The 16,318-nt window shown below is 33.3% G+C and overlaps 2 protein-coding genes across 3 annotated transcripts; both read right to left on the reverse strand.

The window, feature by feature from the left end:
- Positions 1 to 495: 495 nt before the first annotated feature.
- On the reverse strand, positions 496 to 5,669 carry LOC108192664 (uncharacterized). 2 transcript variants are annotated; one of them, XM_064092970.1, is made up of 7 exons: positions 1,984 to 5,669; positions 1,769 to 1,903; positions 1,402 to 1,681; positions 1,246 to 1,338; positions 1,041 to 1,162; positions 894 to 975; positions 496 to 807 (listed from the first exon to the last, which is right to left on the reverse strand). In XM_064092970.1, exons 5-7 carry the CDS (start codon positions 1,111 to 1,113, stop codon positions 549 to 551), a joined length of 414 nt encoding a protein of 137 aa, XP_063949040.1. In that variant the 5' UTR covers positions 1,114 to 1,162; positions 1,246 to 1,338; positions 1,402 to 1,681; positions 1,769 to 1,903; positions 1,984 to 5,669; the 3' UTR covers positions 496 to 548. The 2 variants fall into 2 exon arrangements, with proteins under 2 accessions (XP_063949040.1, XP_063949041.1); XM_064092971.1 differs by lacking the exons at positions 1,402 to 1,681; positions 1,769 to 1,903 and having other exon boundaries at positions 1,984 to 5,668.
- A 3,373-nt stretch (positions 5,670 to 9,042) lies between these two features.
- LOC108203291 (uncharacterized) lies at positions 9,043 to 10,126 on the reverse strand. Its single transcript, XM_064093902.1, has 2 exons — positions 10,105 to 10,126; positions 9,043 to 9,911 (listed from the first exon to the last, which is right to left on the reverse strand). The coding sequence occupies exons 1-2, from the start codon at positions 10,124 to 10,126 to the stop codon at positions 9,043 to 9,045; spliced, it is 891 nt and encodes a 296-aa protein (XP_063949972.1).
- Between the last annotated feature and the right edge of the window lie 6,192 nt (positions 10,127 to 16,318).

The raw sequence follows: 16,318 nt of genomic DNA on the forward strand, positions 1-16,318 counted from the left end.
TTTTACAGACTAGTTTTGTTTGTAGTAGTATATATTCACTTTGTAATTTACATTTCAAAGTATCAAAAACACCAAGAACTGAAGAGCAAAGCACTAGAGAAAGTTAACAAGAAATTGTTAGCATGTGCTCTTCATTCTTTTGTAAGCAGCCAAGTATTTTTACTTGGAAGGTTCTTGATATAAAAATCTCTCAGATGGATCAAACAATCCACTTGAAATTTTTAAGATCCTTGTTCTTTAAATTTCTATTTTAGTTTTTATGTTCTCTTGTAGTTTGAATATAATCTGTTGTGCAAAAGTTGTTCAAATTTTTGTAGATTGTATTCAACCCCCCCCCTTCTACAATCTAACTTATTGTTTGCATTGTCTAAATATCAAGGTCGAAAACAGTTTTCCCAAGAAAACGGCAAACCTCTTCATCATGGAAAATAACAGCCACTGAGCCTGTGTTATCGCTGCACAGTGTGCATAGGCGGAACCTAATATTTTTTGTTGTATTTTCATTATTTATCAGTGTAAAATGAATCATAGTCCGTGCAAAATCATAACTAATACCTCTTGTCAGGATATGGGATTATTCGATTACAGTCTGTGCATTTGAAAACTCCTTGGTCCCTCAATATTTTCTTTGGACACTTTGTACAGACAGCATAAAACCATGAAGACCCTTCCTTAACTTTAGTGACCTTAACTTTACAGTTAACTCTGGTCTGTAAAAAAGTTGACAAATTAGCACTCTCTATTGTTGGGTAATTTACATCTTCTGGTGGTGGTGACATTGCAGCTTCAGATGTAGGCTCCTTCAAGCTGCATTCAAGGAAATGGATATTCAATAACAATTTTTTGGGCAAACATAATTGAGAAATTTTTTCCAATACGAAATGTAGGTGGACCTCTTTTGCAGTTCTAGTATACAGTGATGAGAAGGGTTGATGTGTATACGTGTTGCGGGATAGTTTGTCAGATTAGGTGCTCCTGAATGCATGAGAAAGTAACAGTTAGCCAAATGAAATGTGGGATCTTTATTATTTCTTCCTTACCCTCATAGAGTCCAATTTTTGCAGCACTTATGAGTACAATGACTTCCTGTTGCTTTGCCATTCTCAAAGTCATTTCAAACTACACGCCAAAGTCGTCGAAGAATGTTACTTCCACAGATTGCCTGCATGGATTATAAGTAGTTTTCATAGTTGACTTTAAGTTTAAATAGTAAAAGATAAGTATAATAATCGTTCATAGTTTTACCTTCCGTCGAACAACTCGAATTCTGTTAGTATCTTCTCACTCTCAGCTTTGCTTTTATGTTTCCTCGAACATTTTGAACTTGACCTACAACATCTGTATTTAAATTTTGTTAGTAAAAATTCCTGATTCTGTTAAGGACTTTGTTCAAGTCAATACCTATTAAGAACCGATTTTCTATTTCTAATTTTTGAACTTCATCAAGGTAGAACAAATCGAAAGCATGCTTCTCAATTCGCAGTCCAACACCCAGATCCTGTTCTAATTTTGTATGTGTTGTGAAGTAGATATGTTTTTTGTTTCGAACAGGACGTGATGTCTCATCTCCAACATAATCTTTCACTTTAAAATTAGCCAACACATAAATTTTTCCTTCTTTCATTTCCTCAATTATATCTTTACAATATTTAACACTGGCAAACGCATGAATCCTGTAGTTCTGAATAAACAACAAAAAAACAGAGTTAATCTAAGCAACGTCGAAAGAGCTTGTTACTTTTAATTATAACTGAGTAAGATTTCAAACTGAGTCATCGATAAATATCATGTTCATTCCCCAGAAATCTTTCTTTTCTTTGTTCATTCCACTCCAAAGAGTTTGTAAACGCAGTCTACATATCCAATCGAAGCGCGTGGTTGTTAAATCCTTGATACAATTAGCCTAAGGTTGATTCAGTGTCAGAAATGCAATCTTATGCAGATACATGTAATGTCTAATAAATAGTTAGAGAATTTACTGACCTGAATATTGTTGAGAGAGGAGTAATGAGGAGTGTTGAATGCTCTTACAAAGTCCACCTAGGTTTTCCAGTGCTGTTATATGAATAATGAGCAAGGTAATAGAACAATGTGAAAAGTGGGAGTTACAGCTGTGAGATATGTAAGAAAAAGCTTCCTTCGGAAGGAAGGAGTCAATAAAATAACAGATAATTATCTCTAAGTACATGGCTAAACTGTCAGTCGAAGTTTGGCTGCAGTAATGTCACAGTACTTATTACAAACAGTAGTAAATAGTTTAGGTTTGCAGGCCAATGAATATGGAGTTTACGTTAATTGTCACTTATAAAACAACGAAAAATTTTGCGTGTATTATAATGGTGCAGTTAAATATGTACTGCTTTTATCCTGGTGAGTAGAATACATATGAGGAGTGGCACGGAGGTGAAGAAAAAGTCTCATTTAGTGATGAAAAGTAAGAAAAATCGATGAAGTGTTGGCACCAATTAATATTTAATGTGTAAAATTAGTGTAGTGTGAGTAAAGTGGTGAGACCAACTAATATTTAAGGTATAAAATGGGTATTGTAGAAGAAAGTAGTGGGTGTAGGTAAGCTTTTATGTATAAATAAATACTTATTGCTTTTGGTATGTATATAATTGACGGGACGTCCCAAAAAAAGAGACTGTATACAATTCATTGGGACATATGAAGTAACTTATAAAACAACGCTAAGTTATTTGTAAAATGAAATTCGTTTAAAAATCTAAGGTAATAAGATTTTGCATGACCTATTGTAATAAATAGAATATTAATTGTATTAGAATAAGTAAAAAATAGTAGGCATGATAAGTAAAAATTGTAGGCATGATAAGTAAATTTGAAGTTGTCATAATTTTTTGAATATATAACTATGACTTCATTTGTCATAGGTTATAGAATATAGTTCAAGAATTAAAATTACTTAAAATTCACAGGTTACGGTTGGTCACATTATATGTGAAGTAATTATTCGCATATGTCAAGTAATTATGTAATGTTCGGAGAAGCTGAAAGATTAAATTTGTATTTCGCACATATTAAATTGACTTTCACTCAAGTATTTTTTTCTAATTTGATTTTTCTTTTACTATTCCGTAGCAACAACGGGTAGATGTTTTGATATTTATTGGTTCAAAAAATTTAATAGGTAAATAAAGAATTTGTAATGGTTATGCTATTTATTTGATGTTAATTTGTTATTATGCTTTTAAGTAAAATTACATGGCTATTATATTAAAATGAGGTATTTCTTTGAAATATGATTTTGTGCAAACGATTAAAACAAAATTTAGAATTAAAAAGGTAATGAAAAAATGAACCGAATTAGTAAACTATTACAAACTGTATAGTTTATTATCAAACTTGGGGGATGCACTTGAACTTGCGCTGGGCTACGGGGTGCTTGCAGTATAGGCCATCATTACATTTTTTTTGAGCCACTGAACAATGAAATGACCTTATGAGTTAGTACTACAAAGTCATATTAATAACTGCTGTGAAAACAGTCCTTTCAGTTTCATTTTGTTCAGCTGTACTTGGTGCTGAGAGTTTAATTTCATGACTTCTTCGCAATCTGCGAGCAAATCTTAAATGGCAGCAATGAACAACAAAGAAGGTATGTTAACTCTTCGGTAGTATAAATCTTCGTTTGCATTTCTTTTCCTTTTTAGATTGGTCTTTGTGGCTTACAGTAAGATTTTTTAAGGAAAATCTGAGATGGATATAGATGAGGAAATTAGGTTTGTATGCCCAAACTTTGCAAAGGACTATACAGTCGGAGTAATTGTATGATTTGTTGATTATATTAATTTTTTGGTGACACTTCGCTGCATGCAAATATGTTTATTGTATTTTCCAATTTTATGTAGAAATTACCTAAAGACTTTTGTGTGGAGCATAGCTGATTAGTCCATATTTTTGCATATTTAAGTGCCTATTTTTTGTTTATTTTCGTAGTATTAATCGCTTATTTATTTTATTTCAGGAAATTGTAGATAAATAAAGAAAGAAGAGAAAATGCAAGAAAAAGAAGAAAAGGAAAAGAAAAGAAGAAAAAAAAGGAATTGGGAAGTCCAAAAACTTGATGTGCTAGAAATATTACCTTTATTAATCGCAAGCGCACGATCACCGTTTTAATATTTAAGATTCGTCCACAGAGATTAAAATTATTTTCGCAATCCTTTAATAATTAACCTAGGCGAATTAGAACAATATTTTTGTGAAATTTGGTTTCAAAATTAAATCTAAAACTTTCCGATTATCTAATTAAATCACTGGCCAAAACTTTAACTAATTAATTATTACTTATGAAAAATCTAACTATAAAACTTATCGGGCACATGAAAAATTAACTAAAAACAAAACAAAACCATAAAACAATTAAAAGAATCTAAACCAAAACCAAAGTCACATGTCTCGGTAAATAAACAAACTCACATGTCATTTTCAACTAATTAAGTGACACAGAATTCTCAACGCAGCAAAAATAAAACTAAACTTCATTATTTTCTTTTACTACTCAAAGGCCAGTGCTACAAAGATAGTGCTCGGTGGTGGACTGTAAACAAAAAAAAAAAACAATTAACTACACCAGCAGTAAACTCATTACATCAAGCATCAATACGGACTCGCGACTAAACTAAAACAAACGGCAAAAATATCAGACTCGGCGACTCAACAGTACAAAGCAATGAAAAGAACAAAAGACATCAAAACTCAGCTTAGAACCAAATGAAAGTAACGACAAAAACTCAGCTATTCAGCCATGGTGACTCGGAAATGAAAGAACTCGGCAGAGAAACAGGAACCAAAAACTCGCAAAGACGCAGCAGTAAAAGTAAAGAAAAGACTCAGCAAAAACTCGACAAACTACAAAAACGAAATAGCAGACATGGCAACTCTGAACTCGGAAACCATACTACACGACTCGCAGAAACCACCGTGACTCTGTACATAAACAAACGCCATAACTCAGCAGAAACAACACATACTCAAAGACAGAAATTGGTCGAAGAACAGAGAAACTCGAAGCAAAAACGAAACCCAGTAAACGTATGAAACGCAGCAGTTAGTACAGGGCCACGACTCGGCACAGCAGAATCCAACCAGCAAAACTACAAACTCAGCAGGACTCGAACAAACCAAGAATAACCAACTCGTACAAAACCCGAACTCAAGAGCTACACAGCAGAGTGAACTCGGCAAAATAAACTCGACTCAGTAAAAGCAAAACATGGAGACTCAGACAACAACAGGACAAAAACGAAAGCATAGCCATCGACTCGATACTAACAGGGAAGACGACTCAGTACACTTCAGAAATCGACTCACTGACTCAGTAGAATAAGCTAGTCACTCGCTGTTGCGGCTCGGCAAAAGCCAAACAGAACAGTGGTGTGGGTTGATTTTAAAATGAAAACAGAGCAAGTGGGTCTGTTTATAAAACAGGGGAGATGGGGTGTTTTATGATTTAATAAAAAAAAGAAAATAGCAACACATATACTTAATCAACTGGACTGCTTAAACCGTGTATATCGATTACAAAATTTAAGCTGCCAATAAATCTAATGCCAAATTAAGAGGTTGTAATCTGGAAATATAAAGCTTAAGCCTCCACACAAATTAGTTTTGTATTGGACTTTAACCCTTTAAACTCTAATTCAAACAATAACAAGATCTAAATGAATTAAAAACAAGATGGAGTCTTCATTCCCAAAAGCCCTTAGGCATATATGGTGGTACTAAGAAGAATCAAGCTACTAGGAGAAAGATAAATTAAAAAGACAATTCAAGATTAAGCTAAAAGAGATTTGCATATAAATTAAAAAGTGTATACAAGCTTGGAAAGGAAATTGGGGCTAGCAAAATGTAAATCTATCTAAGATACTAACTATAGAAATGACTAGGTAGAAAAAATGGGTAGGTGGCTAGGTTAGTAGGTTGCTAGGTTGGTGATTACAAGTAAAAGAAGAGGGGTATTTATAACTAAAGAATTAGGGTTTAGGGGTAGGGTGGCTCCATCTTGACCATCCATGTGCCTTGTGTGTTGGGAAGATTGTGGCCCTCCATGTGTCCCTTACTTCCCAATTCCTTTTTTTTCTTCTTTTCTTTTCCTTTTCTTCTTTTTCTTGCATTTTCTCTTCTTTCTTTATTTATCTACAATTTCCTGAAATAAAATAAATAAGCGATTAATACTACGAAAATAAACAAAAAATAGGCACTTAAATATGCAAAAATATGGACTAATCAATAGCGATAGCTTACCTGAAAGGTTACTGTTACATGTTCCGCCAGGCGTTGTGTGGAATGGTTTATATAGCAGGGATAACTTTTGCATTGAAGGTTTAGAGAAAATGATGACTTTTTATAGTATAAAGCCTTATCATCTTGTTCTTTTTGATTATCATGGTGGGCCAAGTTTTAATTTGAAGATATTTAATCCTTATGGAGTGGAAATTAGCTATGATGTTGCGAGCAGAAGTAACTTTTGAATTGATCCTGCTACCAGTGTGTTGTCCACTTCAGAGCTTGAAGTTGAAAAGCTCTGTGGTACGTTGACCTTTAATGCATACCAAAGTGGTCAAGCTGTTTGTGATGTGGTGGTTCGAAACCGTTTTTTGCGTAAGAGTGGTTCTTATGAAGTAAGTAAATTGTCGTTGTTAGATTTGCAGAAAATGTTTGCTGTTGTTGTATTATAGATAAGCTTGAGAAATGCTATTTTACATGTATGTTGTGCTAATTGTTTTATTGTGGTGCATGTGTCCATATAAGGTATTGCAAAAAGATGAGTGGGAAAGGCTGGCACTGGTAGAGTCAATGGATTTTGTTAAACTGACTTATAAAAGTGTGACCTGGGTTGTCAAGTTGAAATGGGAAAATGGTAAGTTATACTTTGGTAGAATGTGGAATGCTTTTGCAAAGGCAGGCAACATGCGAAAAGGAGATACAATTGCGTTTCAGAAGACCGAGAAAGCGCAGAAGTATATGATTTGCATCTTTGAGAGAGATCTGTGTAGCAAATGTAATTACGCAGGTAAGTTCAGTCATAGTGGCATTTGTTTGTTGAAATGTGTAATGTACTAATTAAAAATTCATGTTACTCCAAGGTCTGGGACAGAAGAGTGGAATCATGGACTGGTTGAAAATTGCCAATTTTGAATTCATCTCGACCGGAGAAATGGTTTGCACGATTTCAAACTCCTATTACATATTCACTTCTGCAGATATCTTACAATTGTGTTATGAATGTAATAGGAAATCCCAAGAGTTTTCAGAGATAGTCCGGGAGTTAGTATTCCAGAGAAAATGAATTTGATCTTGCGGGATGGAGAGACGGTTGTTGTCAAATACAGTCCAGAAAGGAAAATGTTGTATGGGATGAGGAATCTCATCCATCAGTATCCAATCAAACCAACAGATGTGATGATTTTCACATTCATCAATCATTGCTTATTTGTACTGTCTCTCTTTAAGTTCTCTGGAATGGAGTCAAAGTATATTGTGCAAGAGAGTGTTGGCGCTGAAGATGTGAATAAAAAAATTGGTGAAGATATAATCGTCGTGTCTGATGATTGTGATGAAGGTAACTCTGTATTTTTTTAGATAAAAATGTGGTGGTTTTGATTTGGTATGCCTTTTGCCTAGTATCATAATCGTGTGCTCATAACTTTCATAGATGTGGAGGATGTTGTATTAGCCGATGATCCAGATGTGGCAGGTATATTTGATATCTATTAGTTTGCTGCATCTATTTGTTATTCAAATGTCGGTAAAATGAACAATTGGTTCATTGAATTGAAGATAATGCTGAAGTTGATGCAGCAAAAGTTGTTGCAGAGCCTATAAGTTCCAGGGTTACATTAAGGGCTTCACATGTGGATAAAAGGCAGCACGGAGTGGTGAGTATGGTTTAATGTTAGATATTTAGATTTTTGAGGATGAGCATAATTTTTTACGGTTTTCTGTGAACATGCAGTATTTGTCACCATCGATATACTCTACCTATAAGAGCTGGACTGGTTTGATAAATGTAAGGCTAATCTTTGGAGCAAGAATTTCATTTGTGTCCATACTACGCTCTGGCAAGGTGTGCAGATTTGGGAAGGGTTGGTCTGAATTCACTATGGCAAACGAACTTGCAGAAGGCCAAGTACTTCAGCTGGACTACATCGATGATTTTACTTTTCAAGTTGAAGTTGTTTAATAATTTGAAAATGTTGTTTACATTAGTGTTTTGAAGACTTGGCAACTGGGCTTGTTTTATGCAACCGTATTATCTCTGTTTCATCCTTTTGGTTCTGCTTAAGTATGTAACTCTTAATATATGTTGAAACATTTGATATATTAATATTTATGAACCTTAATGTAGTATATCATCTGCAGTACTTGTCTTGACTTGATATATCTGTGTTGTGAAATATTGTATTTGGTTGGTTTGGTTTCCATAAATTCTAACATGCCGTTCCGTAATAGGATTTATAAATGATGCTTTTAGTATGAAAAAAAGGTATGCGCATACACTAAGATTAAAACTGTGAAGGTGTAAAAATAAAGAAAACTCTTGCTTCAAATGTCTATTCATATATTATTAAATAATGGGATGCAGAACGATGAAAGTTTAGAACATAACAAAATCAAAAAGGATATCAGTTAGAAACTAAAAACTCTCTAACACTTTGGTAAAGCATAGAAGACTTCCTTGTAAACCACATTCTGTGTAACGTTAGTAGGAGAACCACTATCATCATCGATAAAAAAATTTAACCCTTGAGGAGAGGTCACTCTACCAATTGCAACATAGAATTGGCCATGGGTAAAAACAGCCTTTGGAAGAAAGAGGCCGACCTTTTCAAGTGACTGACCTTGAGCTTTGTTTATGGTCATTGCATAGCAGATGCAAAGGCAACTGCTTCCTAATAAGCTTGTATGGCATGCGAGTATCACTTAGGCATAATTCCATCCATGGGATAAAATGGCGTGTGCCAATAAAGCTACCACATATAACTTCACATTCAACACAGAATTTTAAGCACTTTGTGATGATCATTCTGGTCCCGTTGCATAAGCCACATATAACTCCGGAAGAGGCAGTTTGCCATCTCCTGCATCTAAAACCCACTGCGCGAACTTAGTGAGTTCGTCAATTTCCTCTTGAGATTGGCCTTGGTTGAGTCGCATGGTCTTGATGAGCAAGAAAACTGTGCAGATAGACCAAAGTTGAGATCTAGTAATGCAGGATGAAACAATTTGACCTCTATCTCCTTGGGTTATCACAGGTAGAATCTGCTTGAAATCTCCTCCCAGCACAACAGTAATACCTCCAAATGGCAATGTTGCACGAACAGGGTCAACAGCTTTCATAATGTCCTTGAGTGACCGATCCAAACATTCAAACGCATACCTGTGCTGCATAGGTGCCTCATCCCAAATAATGAGCTTGGTTTGTCGAATGAGTTCAGCAATATCCAAATTGTGTCCTATATTGCAAAGCGAGTAATCGTCAAGAACAATGGGAATTTTGAATCGAGAATGTGCAGTCCGTCCACCAGGCATAAGTGTTGCAGCTATCCTAGATGACGCTACAGGAAGTACAATCTCACCTTCAGATCGTAGCCTGGCTATTAGCGTACGCCACAGGAAATTTTTCCCGCATCCACCACTACCATACACAAAAAATAAGTCACCTTGCTTAGCTTTGACAGAATCCAAAACCTTATTGTACACGTGAATTTGCTCTTCGCTGCACTTTGATAAGAGACTGTCATGTTCTACTTTCATTTCATGTAGGTTGTAGTTAGTTTCTTCAATAATAAGATTATTTGTGCCGTGGTGGAGGTAAGTCAATGGAGGTTGTGGGAGTTCCGTGTAATTCTTCAAGCTTTTACCAATAGCGCGGAGCAAGTCATCAATTTCTGCACATGGAATTGGATAATATGTTTAAATACATATGATAGTTTGCAATTCAGAAACCAAAGCATAACAATGGGGTAGACAAATTAGTGATAAAAATAACAAATGTTGCTGTGTGAACATTTAACCTTGAAAGGATATCTTCGATATTGATTTATTTTGGTATTTATTAAATAAACGTAAAATTTAAATCACCTAGATCCTCCCAATAGGACATTTAATTTAAATGATTATTTCTAGGTGAAAGGTTAATTTTAGCAAGTGATTTGAAAAATGATTTTCGTGTCAAAAATTTTTAAGATTTTCTGTGCAATATCCATGCTGAGGAATATCGCCATTCTACGATTTTCTCTCTCTTACTATTGCAAAATCAAATTGACATGAAGATGGGAAAAAGGATTTTCACATGTTGAAATTCTTTAAAAGCTTCATGTAACATTATTTTCAAAATCTAGTATTTAAAGTGATTTATTCCCTATTTTATCAATTTCTTATTTTAAGGGATAAATTGACTTTAATTACTCAAAAATAAATCTTTCTCTCCAAAAATAATTTTCTATCCAAAAGAAAGATTTACTCTCTCATATCATTAATATTTGGCCTTACAAATATTAATATCCGTTTTTGCAACCTTGTGAAATATTTTCTCTTCGGTCTCTCAAATTACCTATTTTTCAGAGAAAAATATTTTAATACTTAGAATGCTTTCCAAAATTATCAAAATCATGATTTATCATGAATCTTAATATTCTAAGTATTTTGGTTTCAAAAATTAGTCAAGGGTCTACTCGTTTTGACCAAATACTAATTTTTCAGGTTTTCATATATTTCCTTATTTATCAAAGGAAATTATTTTAAATACTCAAATATACTTCCCAACACTCCAAACTATTTTATCTTTGAGGGAATATATTTATAGTATTTATTCAAGTCAAAAGCTTTGTCTAATTCCTTTTACAAATTGTCAAAAGAATTTTCGTATTTTATCGTATCTCGAAAAGCGGTTTTTATCGTTTTAATTCCGGATAAAATACTTCTACTTGCTAGAATGACTTGAAACTTTGGGGATGTCATTTTTATATGTATAGGCATGTTAGGTAAAAGTTTCGTAATTTTTCGAGAACTTTCGTTTCGTAGCGTTTTTCTGTCTGTCGTCTCGAACTTCGAGTGAGCATTTGACCAAGCTAGAGTTGACCAAAAATCACCAAACTTCACAGAATTTTATTTTCCAATATTTGGAGATTTATCATATTTTTGGTTGAATTTATTGGAGACTTTCGGAAATTCGTCATATTTATTAAACGATACGTGATACGCATTTATTCGCTAAAACCGAAGCGTTTCTATTGTTTAATATTAATTCAAATCTGATGAGAATAGTGGCACATGCTTGAATTCTCCACCAACCAACAAACTTGGCTCACAATTGACCACATCTCTCTCAATCTCACCATACACTTACATTTAATCCTAACCCTCCATTCTACCTAACCCCTCCTATAAATAAACCCCCACCCCCACCCATTTTTCTCAAGCTAAAAGCCATAGAAGTGCTGAGATTTTTTGAAGTATACACTCTCTCTTTCATCTACAAACACTCTCTACAAATACTTCTTCTCTAAAACCTCCATTCTTATATATATATATATATATATACACAAGGTTTTAGTTATACAAGCTTTTGTTCATCCAACCAAGCTTTGTCTCACCACTTTAGCTCTTTAACCACTACCATCTTGCCTCCCGAAGGGCTGCCCAAATTCGTCCGTGTGCTTATAGTCCTACCGAACCTCCGGCGAATTTTTCCGGCGAACTTTCCGATCGTTCTCGTAAGTGGTTATATTTTTAGCTTCATAAATCCGTGTCTTAACCGACCATTTTATTTATAAAAGAGATTTATTATTTCGAACAAATTACATACACGAACTAAAGATTCGTTGTATTCGAAATATACTAACACGAACTAAAGTTTCGTGATATATTTGAGATTTATTATACAAGAACAATTTTTATATCGTACGATCTAATATTCTCTCAAATATATAATACATAAACGAACATCGATTCGTACTATTTTGTATACGAACTAAAGTTTCGTTATACACCTCGAAAAAGAGGATTATATTTGACGACGGTCAAATCGATTTAGTAAAGCTTGATCTAATTCCCTACTAGCACCTTGTGTTCCGTTGGGAAGGAAACGATCTAAATAGTTAGTTATTTCTTTAACGTTTATTTAGCACTTATCTTGCCAACTAATCTAATCTAACTTTCCGCAATTAACTTTACTTGTTATTGTTGCCTGGTTAACATCCTACTAGCCCCTTTAGCGCTCCGTGGGAACAATAACCGGATAGGCCTACTATACGTATTTATATACTTTCTGCACTTTATAGTTGTTATTATTATAAGTGTATAAATATTGTATTGTTGGTTTTGCGGAATTTATATTGGCTTGTGCTAAAGTTAAAGAAACTCTCAACTCTCTCTACAAACTTTAATTGATTTGATTTAGTCTCAAAAGACTATAAAAGAGAAGAGTTATATTGAAAAGAAGCAAAGTCTTCTCGATTATATTACTTCGAAAATAGACGTATTTTCATATAACGAAGTAATAATATAAGTCTTGTGCCATCGAGCCTAAATAGACTTAAAACTCCGAATATAATTTATTCGATCTACACGGAGTTTATAAATACAAGTATTCTTTGATTCTTCAAGATCGTATATTTATCAAAGAAAGAATACTTTTACTCCACACATATATTATTTATTTTTGGAGTAAGATATAACGTATACTTCGATTTAATATTTATCACTTGAAAAGTATACAAGTTATAAATATTCATTGTTGAATATTACTACACTCGGCCTGGACATTTCTAGTCCAAAAACCTTTTTATAAACCCAAGTTATTTGTCGTAGATATTGTTTTCTGAATTTTGTAGTGAGGAAAAGTGAAGTGAGGTGATCTTCGTTTCAAGACCCAAGTCCTAGGCGTGCTAACGGGGAGTTAGTCGTCTTCGCACCGTGAGGAAGAGGAAAGACCCAAGACCTAAGACCTTTGTCCAAGACCCGCAAAAGTTTAGAAGTTCAAAGACTACACCCGGGGTACAACGACTTTGAGGAGGTGACGGGGAGTTACGCTCCAAGACGAGTCTTGTAAGTTTACATTTATAGTGAGGAGGTAACGGGAAGTTACGCTCCAAGATATATATTTGTAAAGGCTTTTCCGCCTACTGTAAAGGAGTATCTTTATAGTAGAGAAAATCTCGAGTCCGGGGAGGAGCTCGGGGACTGGAGTAGGGGTGAGTGGACTCCATCGGTTGAGTTAGCCACCGCGAACCAGGATAAATCCTTGTGTGTGGTACTTTACTTTCTTTGCTCTTTGCTTCCGCACATATATACTGCTCATCTCTCGATACAAGTTTTAAAAAGGCGATAAACTTTTTATTACACCGCATAAATTTTTAAATTGGTGATTAAGCTATTCAACCCCCCCTTCTAGCTTAATTAACCTCGTATCGGACCTAACAATTGGTATCAGAGCAGTTACTTTTAAACGTGCTATTTGAGATTTCAAGCACAAGAAAAAGTAGATCCGGTATGGCTTATATAAATGCCATCGGATGTAGTGAAGGTCTCTCAAATTCTAGACCTCCTCTATTTGATGGTACAAACTTTGCTACTTGGAAAACGAGATTTAGAATATATGCAAGATCTCAAGGAGTCAAAGTTTGGATGGCCATAGAAGATGGTACAATTATTCCGACTAAAATTGTCGACGATGTTACTATCGAAAAGAAAGTAAGTGAGTATACTCATGAAGAAGAAGATAGAATGAATATCGCCGCTAAAGCGGAAATGGTTCTCACAAGTGCACTTGCAGAAAAAGAATATAAACGAGTGAACAACTGCAAGTCGGCACAAGAAATGTGGAACAAATTAGTGGTAACCTATGAAGGTACTACGGATATAAAAGATTCTCGAATGGATACTTTGATCCAAGAATACGAGAACTTTAAACTCCAAGATGGAGAAAATATCATCGATATGGAAACAAGATTTACTCGTATAATCGATGAATTATCTCAACTCGGGAAGAACTATACTCAAAATGAAAAGAATCGTCGGGTTCTTAAATCTCTCCCTCCAAGTTGGAAAGTTAAAGTCACTACTATTAAAGAGATGCACAATCTCAATGACTATCACATCGATAATCTATTCGGAAACCTTCGTGCTTACGAGGAAGATAATGTTCCGGATATTGTCGTTCCCAAGGTAGAAGACAAGAAGAAAAATATGGCATTAAAATCCATATTAATCGATGAAGATGAAAATGACGAAGATTTAAACGAAGAAATTCAAAATCTTGATGAAAGCGAAATTGCTTTACTAACAAGACAACTTCGTCGTGTGCTTCAAAGCAAAGCTCAAAGGTACGGAAAAGGCTTCCTTAAATCAAATAATCAACAAAGAGTTTTTAACTCTAATGGAAGGCCTAATTACTCTCAAAATTATTCTCCTAACTATAAGAGTAATTTTCCTACCAACTCGGGCTATAAAGGCAAAAATAATCAAAGTCCGAATGGCTATAATAATGCCAACGCGAGCAACAATAATAATTACACTCCTCCAAAACCAAAAGAACAAAATCTGGAGGAAACACAAGATGTGTGCTTTGAGTGTAAACAACCGGGTCACTATAAACGAGAATGTCCTAAACTATCTAAGGGTCGAATTCTCGTGGCCGAAAACGGTTGGGATTTAAGTGAAGATGAGGAATCTCCCGAAGCAAGTGAAGAAGTGGTTAATCTATGTTTGATGGCAATCGAGGATGCTTCTACATCAACGGATATCTCCACTACTAACCAAGAGGTAAGTTCTTCTTCACCAACTTTAGTTGATATTCCTTTTCTTAAACTCTCTAGTTTAAATTTATTAAATATGGAAAAAGGTGAGTTGATCAAGCTATTAGTGGAAGTTAATACTCGTTATGATTATCTTGATCAATTGTTCCTCACTACTTGGTCCGAGAAAGAAAAACTCGAAGATATAGGATTAAGATCCTAAGAGAACTTTTTTATCGAGAGAACTGAGAGAACTAGCCTATCTACCGTCGATCAGCCATTTTAATCCAATGGCTACTATAATTAGAAGATTTAATAAATTTATATTAACAATTAGTAAAGGGCATAATCGGACATCAATAATAAAAGATCTTTTGGGCAAGTATTGATTTATGATCATATATTGATTAACATAAATAACAAGATATGTAATCTTGATTTCCTTTTTTATATTCTCCGTATCATAATTCATCAACCATAGCATTTAATTCTTTCAAAAAATAACCCAGAGCATTTAATGTAGATTAATTTGAATTTCAAATTTCAAATTTTCAAAAGATTTACCATTAAGAAAGTATTTAATATTTAATGTACCTTATTTTCTATCAAAGATTCTTTTAAATGTTGTATAAATATTTTGTTTTCTAATTAAGATTCTTCAAAATATTTATAAATATTTAGTTACAAAATTATATTGCAAGATCTATTATAGCACACAATCAATTAAGATTCTTTAAAATATTCATTTATATATTTTTCATACTAGGAGTTCTATTAAATGCTCTTTAAATATAAACTAAGTTAAAAAAAATAGAATTTTGAGATTATTTACAAGAATTACATAGATATAGTTCCGGTATTAATATTTTTAAGATTACTTATAACGGTTTTTTTTTCAATTTTATAAATAAAATTTAACCAATTCTACCATATATCATTCTACATATTTAAGCGAACTTGTTAAAAAATCTCAAAATTTCATATTGATAGAATCCATATCAGAATATTGAATCCTTTGCAAACTAATAACCCAATTATATTTAATAATATATACTAGAGTCTATTATTAAATGTTACTTTTCCAATTGAGAGAAAATAATAAAATATAAAATTTCTATAAGAATCTTTAAATGTACATCTATTAAGATCTCAACATTTTTTTTTTTGAAGTAATGAACCTCAACATATTATAATATGTAATAATCTAACTAAATATGTAATAAATATTTTAAGAATCTTTGTACAAAATAAATGATGCTATTGAAAGAAAAGCAAACAAAAGTACGATGTTTATTGGAAAAAAACATGAAATTTTGAATATTTTTGTTTCTTAAAATTTATTTCAACAAAGTACAAATTTGAAAAAATATATCAACACAATGAAAATATGTGGTAGAATTATATGAAATTTATAAAATATACTTAAGAGAAACTAATATTGCTTTAAAATTATATTTATTAAAGTATCTAAAAACCTCACCTAATTTTATTTGTTTACATGTATAATTTATTTTAAATAATCAATATATTTTAATGACAAATAATTAATAAAATCTAAT

The sequence above is a fragment of the Daucus carota genome, chromosome 5 (genome assembly GCF_001625215.2).
Source record: "Daucus carota subsp. sativus chromosome 5, DH1 v3.0, whole genome shotgun sequence".
NCBI lineage: Eukaryota > Viridiplantae > Streptophyta > Magnoliopsida > Apiales > Apiaceae > Daucus > Daucus carota.

Excerpts from the sequence above, each read along its gene's own strand:
- LOC108192664 (XM_064092970.1), bottom strand. The coding sequence starts at position 1,113 with ATGACTTTGAGAATGGCAAAGCAACAGGAAGTCATTGTACTCATAAGT. Across the intron at positions 976-1,040 it reads AAAAATTGGACTCTATGAGG|GAGCACCTAATCTGACAAAC; the intron begins GTAAGGAAGAAA and ends TCATGCATTCAG. Across the intron at positions 808-893 it reads ATACTAGAACTGCAAAAGAG|CTTGAAGGAGCCTACATCTG; the intron begins GTCCACCTACAT and ends CCTTGAATGCAG.
- LOC108203291 (XM_064093902.1), bottom strand. The coding sequence starts at position 10,126 with ATGTCCTATTGGGAGGATCTAG. Across the intron at positions 9,912-10,104 it reads GTCCTATTGGGAGGATCTAG|AAATTGATGACTTGCTCCGC; the intron begins GTGATTTAAATT and ends TTCCATGTGCAG.